Consider the following 21146-nt stretch of genomic DNA (forward strand, 5'->3'; position numbering starts at 1 on the left):
AATGATGCTTCTTACAATTAAAGTGTTTATAAAATGAGTGGGAAAATCAGATAACTTCAGTCAACAGGTAATTATTCAATGTCAAGAACTATTCTAGGTTCTGGAGACACATAGAAGTATAATGCATATGCCCATATCTGGACTGAAGGAAACAGAAGCATGCTTGACTGTAATATGTATGTGTTATAAGATATAAGCATGATATGCTAAGTCAATTAGACAGCATCTAACACTACTTGCATGAAGAAATGAGAGAAGCTACTGAGAGAGGTGAACTTGAGGTGACCTCCTAAAAAATGGATAGAAAAGTTTACATGGAAAGGTATCAGATCAGGGCACTCTAGGCAAAGTGATAAGCATGTGCAAATCACAAAGATTTATTTCAAGGTAACTACAGATAAGGATAATAACATTATTTATAAGCCATGCTTTCTTAGTTTATCATATATTATAGAGAAAAATATTAATTTTCAGTGGCTGATCTTATTTTCTACTAGATTTGATATTGGAAAGCATAATTTTAAATATTCTAGATTTATACGGTTTCAAAAAGCAATTAAAGTGTGCACACCTTCAAGATAAAAAGCCAACTGCAAAAGTATCTTAAAACACTGGCTGGATCAACATTTCAGACCACAATGTATTAATAACAGTGTTTTATTTGATTTTAATTTTTAAAAATGTTATTTATTTTTGAGAGAGACAGAGACAGAATACGAGCAGGTTAGGGGCAGAGAGGAGGGAGACACAGAATCCAAAGCAGGCTCCAGGCTCTAAGCTGTCAGTACAGAGCCCAACATGGGGCTCGAACTCATGAACTGCAAGATCATGACCTGAGGTGAAGTTGGATGCTTAACTGACTGACTCACCCAGGCACCCCTTAGTAACAGTGTGTTTTTAAAAGGACAAGTGATGTCAATATAGAGGAAGACAAAATCTCTCAGTCTGGCAAATGATGTCAGCCTAGCCTTTTTTCCTGGCCAGGCATGCTCCCAAGATACCAGATCTACCCCAGAAATTCCTGGCACAGAAAAGGAGTTGCCCTATGGCAACTGGTTGCAGTTGTTTTTTCTTTTACACTCACTTCCCCGGAAAGGTAACTGAGGAAAAAATTCTCTTCACTCTCTCCCCTTCTGTGAATGTCAAAGGGTCTTAAATCCTAACAGCAACTATTTATTTGGGACTAAAGTAGTCTTCTCAGTAGACCTACTTTATGGCTACGGGGTGTAAAGAATACAGCATTGTTAAGAACTTATACTTCTTTTCCATTTGTCTTTAAACACGCTCTACATAAATGAAATATATCGAAGTAAATGGTACCACATGAGCACATAAAACATTTGTAGTACTGAATCCTTATTTCATAGTTTTAGTGTACATAAATCTGTCCATATTCACATTGCATTAGACAAACCGGATTCTAACCTCTAGTTCCCGGCCCACTCCACCATTCCAACTTCTTTCTCACTCTTTCATCTTCTAGCTTTAGGAAAATATCTCATCTCACATTAAGTTCAAGTGGGTAGATCCTCAGCAAAATATGGATGTTTGACTATCCTTTACTTACACATCCTCTGAGCATGTACATGCAGAAAGAAGCAAGGGCTATTTTTCTAAAGGTTTCGAGAAGCAGGATGTATGCAAAATGAGTCCTTAGCCAATGAAGAATTAAGAGACCCAGGAGTCCTAGCTCTGAACCTGTCTTTGTGATCTTGAGAAAACACTCCACCTCCTTGGTTTTAAGTCTCTTATTCATAAAATAAAGAAACTATGTAGTCAAAGGTTTATCATGATAAGTTCATACATTTGAAAGGTTTTTTGTTTTTTGTTTTTTTAATGAGTATAAAAAGCACTAAGCCTGTTACTAAGCCTGTAACACAACTCCACTGGGTCATCCATCAGTGTTACCCACAAATGCATCCGCTGGCCTTGCCTCTCTCAAAGGACAATGTTGCTATCAGCACGATTTTCCTTTGTTGAGTCTCAGAGTGAGTGTTAGAACTACCTGGCCGATGCATACTCTACAGCACTCGTGCTGGGCATTGCATTCTGTAGCACACAGTCTGTATCAACAGAAACTGGCGCAGGAAGGTAATAAGGGAATAGAAGTTTTGAAAGGTAGGATGAAAACGTCATTAAGCAGAGCACAAGTTTAGTTTGAAAATACTGGGGTATATTCTAGAGTTTTATATAAGGGAGAAATTTGAAATGCAGAGTCAGGAATGAGCTCTTTACTGCACTCCAGTTAAAATGTTAACAACCCAGCCCCTCTCGGTAGGTAACAGCACGAGATACTGATCAAAGAATTTCAGACTCTATTCTCGTTATCAGACCACCTTCTCATAGTCCATTATGAATTAGTATTTTTGTGTTTTGTCCGTATGTTGTGAACAGTATACTTTTATTACATTTTTGTAATATAATCATCTCTGCCCCTCCCCTGCTTGCACTCTCTCTCTCTCAAAAATAAATAAACGTTAAAAAATTTTTAAAAAAAGCTTTTGTTAAAATTGCTCTTGATTATTTGGATACCCATGAAATGCTGGTAAAGAAATCTACTTCTACTGTTTTTTTAAACTATAGAAATTGTTTTCTGGCTATTTTCTCTTTTAATTCTCTTCCTCTAACCTATAAGCCATAACGGCCCTGCTCCTTCAGAGGTGAACACCTAAGTGTGATAACAAAGAAGTTTTGCCTTAATCAATTGGATTTTGAATTGTATAAAAACCAAGAAAAATCTATCATCTCATTCAGCAAGCAAGCTTTCTATGTGCTTGAATTATTTCTGCTGCAAAGGAATTATCACGGAAAATAGTGCTCATGAGGAAGACCATCTATAACCTAAGAGAGGATCAACTGATGTAAATAGAGATCATAGCCTATCTTGCCATATATGTTATATTGCTATAAGCAATATTGCTAAAAGGAATTCTATATTGCTAAAAGCAATTCTACAAGCAATCCAAACCTCTTTAGAAATCTCCATTTTCTGGGACCCTGCATAGTATTTTGCCTCCTATTTTGCTGGCATGAAGCCATATTACCTAGCAGCCTCAGCATTTCAAACACCATTATTGTCTTTTCAGGCCGCCATAACAAAATACAATAGACGGGTGGCTTAAACAACAGAAATGCATTTTCTCACAGTTCTGGAGGTGAGCAGTCTGAGTTGAAGGTGTCATCAAGGTTGGTTTCTTCTCAGGCTTCACTGCTTGGTTTGCAGACTGCTGCAAACCTCTGTCTTCCCATGGTCTTCCCTCTGTGTGTCAGTGTTCTAGTCACTTTTTTCAAGAACACCAGTCATACTGATTTAGCCCTCAACCTAATGAACTCATTTAACTTACTTAGCTCTTTAAACACTTTATCGACAAATATAGTCACATGCTGACATACTGGGGATTAGGACTTCAACAGGAATTTTGAAAAGTGACATCAGCAAGATGACCAAATAAGACAGGTCTTGTCATATCCTTACTCAATAACAATTTGGCATCTATCCACAGGCAAAAGTGCCTTTTGGGGAGTTGAAGGATCCAAATAGGACACTCTTGATTATTCTGATGCAGTCCAAGAAAGAGGAGAATCATTTTGAGAAGGCAGGCCTGCATCCAGGAGGCTGAAACGAAGTCTCACCTAGAGACCCAGAAACATCTCTATACCCTTGAGAACTTGGCTATAGCTCCCTTGGCTGTAAGTTAAGAGAAATTTGCCTCTCCCTAAAAGTGCCAAGGCCAATGCCAACAGAATCTTTCTCAGAGGTGATTCCTCCTGAGGGGGTATGAGAGCATGTGAGTGAGTGAGTATCCACTACCCCAGCTCTGCAGGTGCTGCCGAAAAGGCCCACGTCTCTCTCTCCATCCAGAGAACTGGGTCACGAGCTGCAGGACTAGGAAGCTTGTGAGTGATTGGAAAAACAGCAAGCAGGGTAAACGGAACCTATCATCAGAAGCACTTGGATTCTACTAACCCATTATGGATTCCACCGGAGGCCCATCCACAAGCAACTGGAAATGCCTCTCCTGCAGGTCTCCCACTGACCCAGTTACCAAATTAATATGTCCTGAGGATCTAATGTAAAGCATGGTGACTGTAGCTAACTATACTGGGTTATATATTTGCAAGTTGCTAGTAAATCTTAAATGTACTTACCAGGCACAAAAATACAAAAACAGTAACTACGTGTGAGGTGAGAGAACTTATTGTGGTAATCATCTCTCAATACATCAAATCATCACATTGTACATTTTAAACATACACAGTATATATCAATTATATCTCAATAAATAAATAAATAAATAAATAAATATCTTATAAATGTTTTAAAAAATGGGGGATCACAGTTCGGTCCATAAGAAGCCTCCATTCATTTTCATCTCTAACCAGGATCCCATAACATCAGTCTTTATTCTTCTTGCTATAATGTACTTCCTTTTCTAATTTCATCTCATCTTCCCTTTTATGGCTGCATCATTTTCTTTGGCTTTAGATAGTCATAAGCCTAAAATCTTACAATGTTCTCAAAGTCTAAGTTTCCAATGGAAAAAATGAAAACACACTAAAAATGAAGCATGACCAATAACACATAAAGAAGTAGAGTCCAAACACAATACCACACACATGCACACACATAGACAGAAATGTTTTCCATATTTGTACACATACACACATAGTTCTCTTTTTCATTTGTTAGGCTTGACATAATTTCGTACTTTTTTAAGTTTATCTATTTTTGAAAGAGAGAGTGCATGCGCATGGGGAAGGGGCAGAGAAAGGGAGAGAGAAAATCCCAAGAGGCTCCACACTGTCAGCATAGAGCCCATCATGGCGCTCAATCTCACAAAATGGGAGATCATGACCTGGGCTGAAATCAAGAGTCTGATACTCAACTGACTGAGCCACCCAGGCACCCCTTGACATAATTTCTTTCTTTTTATTTTATTTTTTAATATAATTTATTGTCAAGTTAGCTAACATACATTGTATACAGTGTGCTCTTGGTTTCGGGAGTAGATTCCTATGATTCATCACTTACATACAACACCCAGTGCTCATCCCAACAAATGCCCTTCTCAATGCCCATCACTCATTTTCCCCTCTCCCCTGCCTACCCCCCCCCCATTCAACCTTTAGTTTGTTCTCTGTATTTAAGAGTCTCTTATGGGTTTGCCACCCTCTCTGTTTGAAACTATTTTTTCCCCTTCCCTTCCTCCATGGTCTTCTGTTAAGTTTTTCAAGTTCCATATATGAGTGAAAACATGATATCTGTTTTTTTTCTGACTGACTTATTTCACTTAGCATAATACCCTCCAGTTCCATCCATGTTGTTGCAAATGGCAGGATTTCATTCTTTCTCATTGCCCAGTAGTATTCCATTATGTATATAAACCACATCTTCTTTATCCATTCATCAGTTGATGGACATTTGGACTCTTTCCATGATTTGGCTATTGTTGAAAGCACTGCTATAAACATTGGGGTACAAGTGCCCCTATGAATCAGTGCTCCTAGTAGTGGTGTTGCTGGGTCGTATGGTAGTACTATTTATAATTTTTTGAGGAACCTCCACGCTGTTTTTCACAGCAGCTGCACCAGTTTGCATTCCCACCAACAGTGCAGGAAGGTTCCCATTTCTCCACATCCTCACCAACATCTGTTACTTCCTGAGTTCTTAATTATAGCAACTCTGACTGGTGTGAGGCAGTATCTCAAAATGGTTTCGATTTGTATTTCCCTGATGATGAGTCATGTTGAGCATCTTTTTATGTGTCTGTGGGCCATCTGGATGTCTTCTTTGGAAAAGTGCCTATTTATGTCTTCTGCCCATTTCTTCATTGGATTATTTGTTTTTTTTTTTTTTGGTGTTGTGTTTGGTAAGTTCTTTATAGATTTTGGATACTAACCCTTTATTCAATATGTCATTTGCAAATATCTTCTCCCATTCTATCGGTTGCCTTTTAGTTTTATCGATTGTTTCCTTTGCAGGCCAGAAGTTTTTTATCTTGTTGAGGTCCCAATAGTTCATTTTTGCTTTTATTTCCCTTGCCTTTGGAGACGTGTCGAGTAAGAAGTTGCTGTGGCTGAGGTCAAAGAAGTTGTTGCCTGTTTTCTCCTCTAAGGTTTTGATGGTTTCCTGTCTCACATTTAGGTCTTTCATCCATTTTGAGTTTAGTTTTATGTTTGATGTAAGAAAGTGGTCTGGTTTCATTCTTCTGCATGTTCCTGTCCAGTTCTCCCAGAACCATTTGCTAAAGAGACTGTCTTTTTTCTATTGTATACTCTTTCCTGCTTTGTCAAAGATTAGTTGGCCATACATTTGTGAGTCCAATTCTGGGTTCTGTATTCTGTTCCATTGGTCTGTGTGTCTGTTTTTGTGCCAATACCGTACGGTCTTGATGATTACAGCTTTGTAGTAGAAGCTAAAGTCCGGGATTGTAATGCCTCCCACTGAGGTTTTCTTTTTCAATATTACTTTGGCTATTTGGGGTCTTTTGTGGTTCCATATAAATTTTAGGATTGTTTGTTCTATCTTTGAGAAGAATGCAAATTTAATTGGGTGCAATTTTAATTGGGATTGCATTGAATGTGTAGATTGCCTTGGGTAGTATTGACATTTTAACAATATTTATTCTTCCAATTCATGAGCATGGAATGTCTTTCCTTTGTGTGTGTGTGTCTTCTCCAATTTCTTTCATAAGTTTTCTATAGTTTTCAGTATACAGATTTTTGACATCTTTGGTTAGGTTTATTCCTAGGTATTTTATGGTTCTTGGTGCAATTGCAAATGGGACCAATTTCTTGATTTCTCTTTCTGTTGCTTCATTATTGGTGTATAGAAATGCAACCAATTTCTGTACATTGATTTTTGTATCCTGTGACTTGCTGAATTCATGTATCAGTTCTAGCAGATTTTTCATGGAGTCTTTAGGGATTTCCATGTAGAGTATCAAGTCAGCCGCGAAAAGTGAAAGTTTGACTTTTTTGTCAAGTTGGATGCTTTTTATTTCATTTTGTTGTCCAATTGCTGAAGCTAGGACTCCCAATACTATGTTAAACAACACTGGTGAGAGTAGACATGTCTGTTGTGTTCCTGATCTCAGGGGGAAAGCTCTCAGTTTTTCCCCATTGAGGATGATATTAACAGTGGGCTTTTCATATGTGGCTTCTATGATGTTAAGATATGTTCCTTCGATCCCAACTTTCTTGAGGGATTTTATTAAGAAAGGATGCTGTATTTTGTCAAATGCCTTTTCTGCATCTATTGACAGGATCATATGTTTCTTATCCTTTCTTTTATTAATATGATGCATCACATTGATCGATTTGCAAGTATTGAACCAGCCCTACAGTCCAGGAATGAATCCCACTTGATCATGGTGAATAATTCTTTTAACATACTGTTGAATTCAATTTGCTAGTATCTTGTTGAGAATTTTTGCATCCATGTTCATCAGGGATATTGGCCTGTAATTCTCCTTTTTAGTGGAGTCTGGTTTGGGAATCAAGGTAATGCTAGCTTCATAGAATGAGTCTGGAAGCTTTCCTTCCATTTCTATTTTTTGGAACAGTTGAAGAAGGTTAGGTATTAACTCTGCTTTAAATGTCTTGTAGAATTCCCCTAGGAAGCCATCTGGCCCAGGACTTTTATTTGTTGGGAGATTTTTTTTTTTAATTTTTTAAAATATTCATTTATTTTTGACAGAGAGAGAGATAGAGCATGAGAGGTGGCGGGACAAAGGGAGAGGGAGACACAGAATCTGAAGCAGGCTCCAGGCTCTGAGCTGTCAGCACAGAGCCTGATGCAGGGCTTGAACCTACAAACTATGAGATCATGACCTGAGCTGAAGTCAAACGCTTAACCAACCGAGGCACCCAGGTGCCCCTATTTGTTGGGAAATTTTTGATAACAAATTCTATTTCTTTGCTGGTTATGGGTTGTTTTCAAATTTTCTATTTCTTCCCATTTGTGTTTTGGTAGTGTGTGGGTGTCTAGGAATTTGTCCATTTCTTCCAGGTTGTCTAATTTGTTGGTATATAATTTTTCATAGTGTTCTCTAATAATTGTTTGTATTTCTGTGGTGTTGGTTGTGATCTCTCCACTTTCATTCATGATTTTTATCTATCTATTCTCCCTCTTTTCTTTTTGAGAGGTCTGGCTGGGGGGTTATCAATTTTGTTTAGTTTTTCAAAAGACCAGCTCTTAGATTCATTGATCTGTTCTACAGAGGGGGTTTTTGTTTGGTTGGTAGGTTGGTTTTGTTTTTGTTTTTGTTTCCTTTTTTGGGCAGGGTGGGGAGAATTCTATATTGTTTATTTCTACTCTAATCTTTATTATTTCTCTTCCTCTGCTGGATTTGGGGTTTCTTAGTTGTTCTGCTTCTAGTTCCTTGAGGCGTGCAGTTAGATTTTGCATTTGTGATTTTTCTTATTTCTTGAGATAGGTCTGGATTGCAATATATTTTCCCCCTTAGGACTGCCTTTGCTGCATCCCTAAGGGTTTGGACTGTCATGTTTTCATTTTTATTTGCTTCCATATATTTTTAAATTTATTCTTTAATTGCCTGGTTGACCCAATCATTTTTTTTAGTAGGGTGTTCTTTAACCTCCATGCATTTGGAGACTTTCCAATTTTTTTCTTGTGGTTGATTTCAAGTTTCATAGCATTGTGATCTGAAAATATGCATGGTATGATATCAATTCTTTTATATTTATTGAGGGCTGTTTTCTGACCCATCATATGATCTGTCTTGGAGAATGTTCCATGTGCACTTGAGAAGAATGTGTATTCTGCTGTTTTTGGATAAAAAGTTCTAAACATATCCCCTTGACATAATTTCTTATAGGCATTACTCTAAGTTAACGTTAATTGCATGCACATGTTACTTGGAGTTGGCACAAGTGTCACATTTCTTGGATGGCACTTACCCAGTATGCCCATATTCTCATCCATTCTCATGCTAGCAAAATTCAACTCGGCTTCTGGACCACCCTGCACTTTTTTCACAGCTATCATTGCTTAGTTCTTATTTTCTCACTTGAGACTGAACTTTTTAAGACTAGTCTTTGAAACAGAAGTAGCAAAAGCTCAGCCTAAGTAGCCCATGAAATGGTACCTTAAATTTTGATGCTGTTATTGAAATATTTTCCATATCTTGCTCCTGAGAATATCATTTTAATTTGCTAATGTGTGGTTAGAATGAACAGGCCTGAAATTTTGACTTAAAGAAATATAATGGTCCATTTAAGAACATTTGCGCAGACAAAAGGCATGGGCCAGTGTTAGGGTGTGATCCATGGGATGGTCCTCCAGAATGCACGTTCTGAAGAGGTTCTAATCAAAACAAGAAGCTTGCTCTCACATGGAGTTGGTAATTTCCAGTTCGGACATTTATAAAGAATAAATCCTGCACTGAAGAATATGACTCCTAGATTTTTTTTACGGTTGGCAGTATTTTATTTCATTTCCTAGACTTACGTTTTTTCTTTTATGACCTAAGCCTCAAAATCATCCACACTACACTAATTTAATATGAAAGATAAGAACAGCTGCAGGCATTCCAGTCTAACCTGTACAGGATACAAAAATCAAAGATTTTTTTTCCCCTTTGATACACTAAGAAAAGGTGCCCAAAGCTCATTTTCACTAACCAAGACATGCATTTCCATCCTGCCTATGTTTGCTTGTCACACCTCCCTTCTTCCTCCTGCTAGGAAATGTCTGTGCCAAGGACAGTGGTGGGGAGCCACAACTGTCCATGTTGCCATGGAAAACAAATCCCCTTGTCTCAGAGGCAGGCGCATGTCTCAGATTCATGAAATACTCAACATCAATCAATGTTTTTATCAAGTCACAACAAAATTTGTTAGGACATGATGAAAGATTTGAATCATCTAAATTTCAGTCTCTTTATCTTGCCTAAAAATTTCAGGATTTTTAGGAAGTCTACCAACTGAATGCCTTTCCCGCCTAGTATTTATGTGCTAGTGCCATTGTCCAACCATGAGACACAGGGGAACTGCTCACAGCATGTGCACAGCTGTCACTGCTCATGGTTTGTGTTTCAAAGTGTTCTTTTCCTTAGCAATTTAAAGAGTAGGATTACAATTTCATGACTTTGGCACTTCACAAAGTAATGCAATTACTCCCACCCAAGACCCCACTTTTGCATTTACATTAAACCTGGGTCCTGAAAGTTTGATATCAGAAATAATTTCACAAGGTTTTGTGAGCAGAGACTGAAGCTAACAGTCAAAATGTATTTTATAGAAATAAATGAATGAAGTATATTATAGCCGTGTTTCACTGTGAAAGATCTTTTCTTTTAGGGTCTTTTAGATTTTTCCTAAACATTGTCAAATAAGTTTTGAAATGTTTTATATCAAGGTCCATAAGGCTCTATATATGTGAATTAGAAGTTATCTGAAACTTCTCTTCCAGAGGCATTTTCATTTAATTCTCCACTTACACTTTAATTTTCCCCCATTATGGACTTCTTCCACGTGGTTGGAAGTCATGTAAAAGACTCTGATAGCCTTTGTAGGTCTTTAACTATTATTGGAAAACAATTTCGTGCATAGGGAGTTTGTGGTCAGCCTGCAAAAAAGCATTCAAAGAAGTGTTTATGCATATTTGTTCCTACCATATTTAACATAGTAGACTGTACCTTGTTCACATTGTTACAGATTTTTTTTTGCCCTTAACACTTATTCAGAATAAAATTTAATGCTTTCATGCACCCCAAATAATATATTGGTTATATTGTTTGTATGCTCGTACTCTTGAATTTGTTTGCCTAGAAATATGAAACAGCAATAAAATGTCATGCTCATTTTATATATGCATGCCCATTTTAAACTTGGAGGACAAATGATACCAGTAATCAATGACTGAATAAAATTATGGACATCTCTTAACCAACTATATGTCCTTTAGTTTCTTTCATTTTGTATTCATTTTCATTCATTAATTTAAAAAAATTTTTGAGCTGATTATATGTGAAGTCCAGCCTATGTGCCTGCAAACAAAGTAAGAAGAAAATTCTTGCCCTTTTATATTCTAGCATGAGGAGACAGAAAGTAAAGAATAAACATAAAAAACTGAAAAGAAAGAGCAAGCTAAGGGGTTGGGAACTGGAAAGGCAGACTGCAATTTTAAACAGGTCGGTCAGAAAAGGAGTAGCAGAGAAAGTGACAGCTGTACCAAGGCGTGAAGGAGATGAGGGTGTTACCAGCGGGAATAATCACGGGAAGAATGTTCTGGAGGGAGAATACTTTTGGGCAGGAGCTTGCCTATCATGTTCAAGGAATAGTATGATGTTCATATGTTCAAGATAAAAAGGCAATAGAACTCGTTTCACTCCTCTTACATCCCCTGAGACTACAGTTACCATGCACTGCGTCATTCTTGCTTAAAATAAACGAGTAAGTTCTTATCAATATTATTTCAATTTTATATACATCTTTATATTCACATTTTCATGCATTTTTTTAATTTACATTTTTTTCATTATATTGTAAGCTTCTTCAAGATAAGGAATAGTCCTCTATTCATTATTTTTCTCTATACTGTTTTTGAGACCTACCAGACACTCAATAAATGTTAACTGTAGGCAAGGGGGGAAAAAGAATTAAAAATCTTAGTTTTAAAACTCTAGCCTAGGGGCACCTGGGAGGCTCAGTTGGTTGACTGAGTTGGTTGACTCTTGATTTCGGCTCAGGTCATGACCGCACAGTTCATGAGTTCGAGCCCAGCATCGGGCTCTACAGGGACAGCACGGAGCCTGCTTGGGATTCTCCCCCTCCCTCTCTCTGCCCCTCCCATTCCCTCTCTTGAAGTAAAAAAAATAAAAAATATATACTTAAAAAATTAAAAAATAAATAAAATCTAGCCTAGTTGCATGAACCACAGCAGTCAAAACTCTTGGTCTTTGCCTCAGTTTCTTAAAACACATTGAAAACCAACTAATAAGTTGTTAAATATGTGAAACATTGTATAAGTGTGAATTGTAATAAAATATAACTCTTAACTTGTATGCCACAAATCCATGAATGAGAAAGAGGAGAGATAAATGCATAAATCTGAACATAGCTTTCTGGCGGGGGCGGGGGGGGGGTGGAAATGCAGTTTAAAGAGCACTGAGAAAAAAGGCTTTAGGTAGTGCAGCCAGTGATGACATTCTGTGAGCTATTGACCTGGATCTTCAGCTTTGATGACCAATGTCCATCAGATCAATGCTAGTCATATGGATGTTAGAGGGATGAGACCCTTAGGAAAGCATTGCCTTCCACAGTCATCCACTTCATGATTTGCCTTGTTCTAGAATCTCTCCTGACTCTTAACTTTGCCAACATTTCATCTGAATCCCTAACTTGCAGAGAAATGACAAGCCCAGGTCATAAATAGTGTGTTTCCATAGTTCTAAGATGCCCCATAGGTCATTTATGTCAAGACTTTCTCTGATTTGTGTTCTGATCTGTTATGGGTAAGCTCCCAAGTTAGTTTATTTAGCATATATTATTCTAAACATTTTACTATTTCCATATTGCCAAAAGAAGTATGAACAAATTTAGTAGATAGATTGCTAATGAGAAATGTTAAATGAGGTCATCATAGGATAGTAGTATTATTTCCTTTTCCACACAAAGCCAAGCTACTTTGAGTTTACCTTTCTTATAGTCACAGACAATGCACAGATTTTATTTTATTTAGGGACACATAAAACATCCTCTCATTCAACCCACTATTGCAAATTGTACACTGTCATTCATTTTTCGTTCATTCTATATCTAATTGTTTATGTTCAGCTATATACTTGGGATTGTGCTAGATGCTGGGGATATTAAGATAATTAAGACATTCTCTTTGCCATTTAGGAACTTAAGGCCTAGAGGTAGAGAAATACAGGTTGATATTCTTCTGCGGCCAGGGCTTTCTAGAATATTTTGTTTCAGAGGTGTGAAATGATTCATGCTTACCAAAGGACCTAATGTATAAGCCAGATGATTGCCTATTTACAAATTTAAAGTTAATGATATTTCCTCAGACTAATGTGAATATTCATCATCACTATGCAGAGAAAGCTTCCCCAATATCAGATTATAAGAGAAACCATATTAATATTCAGAAGGTTGCCTCATGAGCATGGTATGAGAGTAAAGAAAACCAAATAGTCTTCACTATGGTCAGGCTATAATAAATACTGAGGAACCAGCCCAGCCCTAACAGCCTAAATTATCCCCAGTGATGCAGCAGTTTGTCTAGGTATAATATCTCTGCTATTTTACTGTGCAGGCTAGCACAGCCAAATCTTGCTCCTCTCTCCCCGAAGCTCTTTGGATTTTTGTGAACACTTATTGTCTTCATGCCAGTTAAGATACATTTGTTTCTGTTTGAGTTAGTGCCACCCATTCATGTGGGCTAGGTAAAGAAGGATTAGTGACATTAGCATGCTTTCTTGAGGCTTACCTTAGGCAGCTGTCCCTGTATTACCTCTTACTTTTCTAATACTAAGCCTTAAGCATGCCACGTATTTAACTATATTGGCAGAAAAATATGATTTGCAGTACATTTAATGACTTTTGAATTTTCCAAAACTGACCTCTTTACTTCTTTCCTTTTAGGTTGTAAAAATGATGATAATTGTCGTGGTGACATTTGCCATCTGCTGGCTGCCTTATCATATTTACTTCATCCTCACAGCGATCTATCAACAGCTGAACAGATGGAAATACATCCAGCAGGTCTACCTGGCTAGTTTTTGGCTGGCAATGAGCTCCACCATGTACAACCCCATCATCTACTGCTGTTTGAATAAAAGGTAAAAACAAAATTACTAAATGCAAGTTTCTTGTCACTCCTGGCTTAGCTGAAAGCATATAATGTTGTTCCCCCTTTTGCATTAAAAATGCAAAAGTAAGGGGTGCCGGGGTGGTTCAGTTGGTTAAGCATCTGACTTTGGCTCACATCATGATCTCACAGTTCGTGGGTTCGAGTCCTGCATCAGGCTCTGCACTAACAGTTCAGAGCCTGAAGCCTGCTTATGATTCTGTGTCTCCCTCTCTCTCTGCCCCTTCCCCATCTGTGCTCTGTGTCCCTCTCTCTCAAAAATAAAGAAATATTAAAAAGAATTTTTAATGCAAAAAGAAGGGAAAATTGAAAAATTCACTGACAGGAGTACAGAGCGTGATTTTTTTTCTAGACTTCCTCCTACTTTATGAAGTATCCCACCTTAACCATTACATTCTCAAAACAATATGCTTATAAGTTCTAACTGGGAAATTTTTATTTCTGCCTCCAAACCCATCAGAATTTTGTCTGCGCAGGAAAAAAAAATGCCCAGTTCAAAGAAATGAAGATAATTCATAGAAACGTACGGATAATTTCTACAAGATGAAAAGATGATGGCATATGTGAGTGGACTCTATTAAGAAGGATGTTTTATAAATACATTTCAAAATAGAAGATGTTGCTGCAAGGGTTCTAGAAGCAACAGTCAGGGCAAGGAGAATTCCAACCCTCCTTCCTATATAATGAGGTCAGTGAGTAAGAGAGGGTGCAGCCTCCATGGAAATGAGTTCTGAAGAAATTGAGGTGGCCAGGGAAAAGCTACTTTCAATTTTTTCTAAGAAGTTTATTTTGAAAGAGACAGAGAGAGCATGAGCAGGGGAGGGGCAGAGAGAGAGAGAGAAAGAGAGAGAATCCCAAGCAGGCTAGGCACTGCCAGCACAGAGCCCAATGCAGGGCTCAAACTCACGAAACTGTGAGATCATGACCTGAGCCGAAACAGAGAGTTGGTCGCTTAACCCACTGAGCCACCCAGATGCTAAGGAAAATCTACTTAAAAAAAAATATTTGTTTAATGTTTATTTATTTATTTTTTTTTTTAACGTTTATTTATTTTTGGGACAGAGAGAGACAGAGCATGAACGGGGGAGGGACAGAGAGAGAGGGAGACACAGAATCTGAAACAGGCTCCAGGCTCTGAGCCATCAGCCCAGAGCCTGACGCGGGGCTCGAACTCACGGACCGCGAGATCGTGACCTGGCTGAAGTCGGACGCTTAACCGACTGCGCCACCCAGGCGCCCCAATGTTTATTTATTTTTGACAGAGAGAGAGAGAGAGAGAGACGCAGAGCATGAGTGGGGGAGGGGCAGAGAGAAAGGGAGACACAGAATCCGAAACAGGCTCCAGGCTCTGAGCTGTCAGCACAGAGCCCGATGCGGGGCTCGAATCCACTGAGTGTGAGATCATGACCTAAGCCGAAGTCAGACGCTCAACCGACTGAGCCACCCAGGCGCCCCAGGAAAAGCTACTTTTAAAGTAAACTTTTTAAAAAGCAGTATTTGACTGTAGTCAGATTTAAGACTGGAAAGAATCATAAAATGTGGTTTCCAGATAAAATCATCTTGGTTGTAATGGTCAGAACATGGAAGAGCATGGTTACATTTCAGAACATTGATAATTCCCTTAATAGACCAGTGTGTTCTGGGGCACCTGGGTTGCTCAGTCGGTTAAGCGTCTGACCTTGACTGGGGTCATAATCTCACAGTTCGCGGGTTTCAGCCCCGTGTCGGGCTCTGTACTGACAGCTCACAGCCTGAAGTCTGCTTCAGATTCTGTGTCTCCCTATCTCTGCCCCTCCCCTGCTTGTGTGCTCTCTCTTCCTCTGTCTCTCTCTCTCTCTCTCTCTCTCTCTTTTTCAAAAATAAATAAATAAACATTTAAAAATAAAAAAAAAATAAACCAATGTGTTTTGAGCACAACTAGAAACAAAACTTCATGTAAGTAACTATAAGCTAAATCCTAGGCTCTCTTTCCAGTTGGCCTCCACTATGCAGTGCTTTACGTTTGTTAATTACTTAATTCTTCTTTTCTTTCATTAACTGCATAAACCATATATCAATTCAAGCCAGCCCACAAGCAGTACATCTGTTTTTCATCAACTTCACTTAATGGTTTACAAAGCAAAGGATTTTGTATTTTCATATATGATTAGATAAAAACCATCAAGGTTAGTAATTAATTCTAACATTAAACGAGACTTTATAAATGTGTAATCATTTCTAAAACAAGCTATTTTAAAATGCATCATTTTTACGTGCCTTAACTGGCAAGCCTAATTCAAGTACACTTATGCAGATGTATAAAATTACTGAAGAAATGTACACTGTTTCTTTGCATTATGGATTACCTGATGCTGGACAACTTTACTATTCAATGACTTGCTTCTAACTGATAGGAAGTTACGACTCAATTCATGAAGAAAACTTAAAAGATTAGTGCCAATAGTGCGGCATACATTTTAAGAGTTTGACTAGAAAATCAAATTCAAAAACTGATTGTGTTTAATTGCCTTAAATAGGGTTTTCTGTGACAATTGAAGGAAATTTCCACTTGAAAACATGGCTTTTTCTCTCTGTGGCCTGCTTCTTTCTCTTCAGATTTCGAGCTGGCTTCAAGAGAGCATTTCGCTGGTGCCCTTTCATTGAAGTTTCTAGCTATGATGAGCTGGAGCTCAAGACCACCAGGTTTCACCCGACTCGGCAAAGCAGCCTTTACACGGTGACCAGGATGGAGTCGGTGACAGTGGTGTTTGAGCCCAGCGACCCAGACAACTCCAAAGCCAGTCGAAAGAAGAGAGCAACCCCAAGAGACCCAAGCTTCAGTGGCTGTTCCCGCAGGAATTCCAAATCTGCCTCCACCACGTCAAGCTTCATAAGTTCACCCTATACCTCCGTGGATGAATATTCCTAAATCCATTTTCTGAAGTGCAAGACTAGCGTTAGGGCATCATGGTGCCAGCATAAGCCCCCATTCTCCTGTTTAGCAGTCCTGTCTTACCTACTTTCTGGAAACAGAGGGCAATTTTGGAGCAGCTATGCTTCAACTGAGAAAGGTAGCAGAGAAATGTAACAAAGACACTATTAAGAGATTTACCCCCTCAAAAATAAAGTGGGCTCTTAATTTATGCTTTGAAAATTCCAAATTATTACATGCAACAAACTAAACATAGATCTGAAAAATACTTCTAAAATGTTCCATTTTTCTCATTTAAAAGTTGCAATTACAGGGGTGCCTGGATGGCTCAGTCGGTTAAAGCATCAGACTCTTGATTTCCGCTCAGGTCATGATCTCCCTGTTGGTGAGTTCAAGCCCCTAGTCAGGCCATGCATGGACAGTGAGGAGACTGTTTAGGATTCTCTCTCTCTCTCTCTCTCTCTCCCTCTCTGTCTGCTCCTCCCCCACTTGCACTCATGATTTTTTTTCTCTCTCTCTCAAAATAAACTTTTTTAAAAATAAAAGAAATTTTAAAATTGCATATGTATTTGTGACACTAAAGTGACATGATTTTTCCAAAAGATTAAAGAAGCTTTGTGGTGAGTGACAACAAAATCTATATAAATTAAACATTTTCATCTAATAAAACAGAAAAAAGTTAAATGACTCATTTTTCTCATTAGAATAAAAGAAAATTAGCCTCAAAGAGTAGGAATTAATGAAAATCTTTACTCAAATGAACTCATTTGGAAGAATGAAAAGTTTTAAAGATTTAAAGATTTTTCTCCATGAAATGTAACTGGAAAGGAAATCTAGTAAAATTATTATACAACGTACATGTCACTCTTTTTATTATTTTTCTGAGAAAGTGGCATCAAAAGAAAAAAAAATCCTTTACTTTTTGACTGTTACATATTTTAAAATACCAAGCTAAGAAATAGTCAAAGTTAGGATCTTAAAAGGACAAAGCAAATTCCTATGATCCTCTTTATTTTTCACAAATACTTAAAAATTTTTAGAAAATAGGCAGATTATAGGGGCGCCTGGGTGGCTCAGTCGGTTAAGCATCTGACTTCAGCTCAGGTCATGATCTCATGGTTCGTGAGTTTGAGCCCTGCATCAAGCTCTGTGCTGACAACTCAGAGCCTGGAGTCCACTTCAGATTTTGTCTCTCTCTCTCTCTCTCTCTCTCTCTCTCTCTCTCTCTCTCCGCCTCTCCTGCTCTCGCTCTGTGTGTGTCTCTCTCTCAAAAATAAAGAAACATTAAAAAAAATTTTTTAAAGAAAATAGGCAGATTATAAAACATTAAAGATGCCTTCTAATGAAGGGGAGAATCCCAATTGTCTCTGAAATTGGGTTACCAATTTTTGTAGGCAAGAATTAAAGATAGAAACTCATAATTATTATGGCAGACAGGAATATCTAACAGCACCAAAGAAGTGTCTCTCCCCCAGAACTCAAAGAGAAACAAAGAAGCTGGACATCAACTTTATCAATTTTGGAGCATCCTTATCCTCTCTCTCCTCCCATTGAAAAATGTGTAAGGACTAGGGAAAAGTATCAGAAGATATACTCAAATGAAAATCCTTAGAAAAGAAAGTCTATGTACTACCTGTATATACTAATAAACATATGTAGAAAGGTGAATCAACTCTTAGAATAGAAAGCAGGACAATATTTTGGATGTATGTGAACTAATAGTAGGCAAACAAGAGTATGATATACACCACTCCACAGAGAGGTGTATTTTGTCTATTTAAATAATTCAGAAGCCCCCTAGAAAGAAGTGAGCTAATGGTCCTGAGGAAGCATCTATTTACTATAACAAAAATTTACTGACATATTTCTGAGAGCCATAACAAAATAAGATCTACTTTAAGTGTAGAATTTATCTTCCAGACCTCAGTGCTTATAAATCATCTTTCCTTGAATTAAAGATACTGTCAATCTTCCTCAAAAAAGCAGAAACCTTCTGAGAATGTGGATGTACCACACAAACTTTTCAGAAAGTCTAAAATATTCAGTTAGTCTTTTTTAAAGCTATCCAGCTAAAATAATTACCTGTAATGCTTTACTGGATTGTTATACCTCCATCAATATAGAATCAACTATTGTTTTGAAAAACAAGATAAAAGCAATTATTCAAGAGGAAATGACAGTCTGTTGCCACCGCTAAAGTAAATTTTCCAATCCTTTTTCCTGTTTTGAACCCAAAGCCAGAAATATTTGATTGTTACAAAGTGTTCAAAGTCTAAACAACTCCACCATGTATGTAAGCTGATTTCTTCTGATTACACCAATAAACAGACACACGTACATAAAGACACGAGTATGCAAATACAATCATCTCAATATATGTAACTTCAAAGAACTAAATTCAAACTTGAATGCTAAAATAGTCAATGGTTATTACAGGGTTGCCACAAACAGTTCAATACACTATGAAGCTTGTGTGCATGCTTTGGATAAGCAAATTTTTCATTATTTAGTATCTCATTGTTGAATATAATGTTTTTAAATGTTCATTCCAAAACATGTAAATGCTTATCATACAATGTCAAAGTGTCAACAAAAGTCTAATATTTTAAAGCACACATTATCTCCTTAAATTTACAAATGATTATGAGACTAGCATTAATTAACATTCTAGATACACAGGACCATCTTTAGCTGCAGAATGTGGATGTGAAGTTTGGCCTTCAGTTTCACTGTAGTCAGCTACCACCAAATATAGGTTGAAAAACATAACTCTTGGCCTTCACACATAGTAGGAGCACTTAGTATAATTTGCTAAAACATCTAAGGAAAAATAGTCCTTCAATCTGCTGTTTGGTTTGGTTTGGTTTGGCTTTGGTTTTTTGGTCTTTTTCAGTAGATTTGGTGTTGCTCGGTGTAGCAAGTATCATCCTTTGAGTGTGACAGAAATACCTGAGGTCCAGATAGTACCTTTCTAACACTTTTAAGGGGAAACTGACATCATTTACTCACTGTTTGTGACTCTTAAATGAAAACTTATAAAGCGGAACTTTTTAAGGTCAAAAGTTTAAAAAATAATTATAAAACAAGAACAGTATGAAAGAGAGAAGATTTTAGCCCTTTTGTCTGAATTCTGACACTGACAATTATACAATAATACACATGGAAATAATTTTCAGTAGAGGTCACTTTAAATAAAGCTATGTTGATATTTTCACATTTGTCAGGGCTTGGAATAATTTCTCTCCAAAATTCACCCTACCTTCTGAGGTTAAAATTCACTGCAAATCTTTTTCATTGTTTGAAGGTAAAAACTGGCTAGAAATACTAGGGAGATAGTTAAAATATCCTAGGATATTTTGGATTTATATCAGTGACAGAAAAATACAAAATATTTTGGGAAAAATCTGAGAGAATCAAGAAGCTTTGCATCATTTTAAATACTTATAAAAGACAAAAATAAATAAATAATTAATGTTGTATTTTCATTATTTTGCATCTGGAAAAAGTGTTTTTGAAATTACTTGCATAGGAAAAAATTAAAGCAACATGATTATTGTAGAATCCTATCTAGCAGCTTTTATTTTTTTTAGTAAGCTTAGTATGCTGCTGCATTATTCCATCTCCCAATTTCATGATGGTGACATTTCTGACCCAGCAGCCAAATCTGTATTCCTTTCCAGATCCTGCCAATCTCTTATCAGCAGAGATCCGACCAACTTCAAAGTGACCTCCACTCTTACAAAGCACATAGAAGAATGCCAGGGAGCTTAGTATCAAACCTCAGAAGCACAAAATAAATGTGAGAAATCAATGCTGGCAAGCTCTAATCTGAACTTGAATTTTGTTGATGCAGAATTTCATCAGAAAATCTCTGATTCGTGTCTGGTAAATGATTCCATCAAATGCAAACGCAGGAGAGTTACAACTTCTCACAGGTTTAACAGTAACAAGTTGAGGTCCCAATAGTGCCAATAGTTGCCAACAGTGTTCCAAAAGTTAAGGAAATGAAGCATGACACTGGTCATGTAGAATAATATTGTAATAATTTCCCTTAGGGCCAAGCAGGAATGAAAAATAAAGTACAACAGCTCTCTGTACAAGGTCAGTGATTGTGTGTTGTAAAATAGCTTGGTGAAAACTCTGTATATATAAGAAATAAATGAATATAAAGTTTGTAACTAGTGAATAAAGTATTTTTAAGTTGTGGTAATTGTACTGAATAGGGTTTAATATATTCATACCCTTTGTGTATGTGGTAATATCTGACAGATTTGCTTTTGCTTTTTTTCTGTAAAATATTAAAAATAGGATTAAAAATGAAAGCAGCCCTAGTATTTTCCTACTGGCTAGCAAAACATATATTATGGAAGGTCCTGTCTTGTCTGAACACAC

At 37.3% G+C, this 21146-nt stretch overlaps 1 protein-coding gene across 1 annotated transcript in view; it reads left to right on the top strand.

The window, feature by feature from the left end:
- Positions 1-20974, top strand: part of TACR3 (tachykinin receptor 3) — a 95386-nt gene extending 74412 nt beyond the window's left edge. Inside the window, exons 4-5 of the mRNA XM_058721764.1 lie at positions 13618-13814; positions 16439-20974. Of these exons, the coding sequence (XP_058577747.1) occupies positions 13618-13814; positions 16439-16751 (510 nt within the window). The 3' untranslated portion in view covers positions 16752-20974. The remainder of the gene's footprint in view (positions 1-13617; positions 13815-16438) is intronic.
- Positions 20975-21146: the final 172 nt, after the last annotated feature.

This window comes from Neofelis nebulosa, chromosome 3 (assembly GCF_028018385.1).
Source record: "Neofelis nebulosa isolate mNeoNeb1 chromosome 3, mNeoNeb1.pri, whole genome shotgun sequence".
NCBI classification, from domain to species: Eukaryota; Metazoa; Chordata; class Mammalia; order Carnivora; family Felidae; genus Neofelis; species Neofelis nebulosa.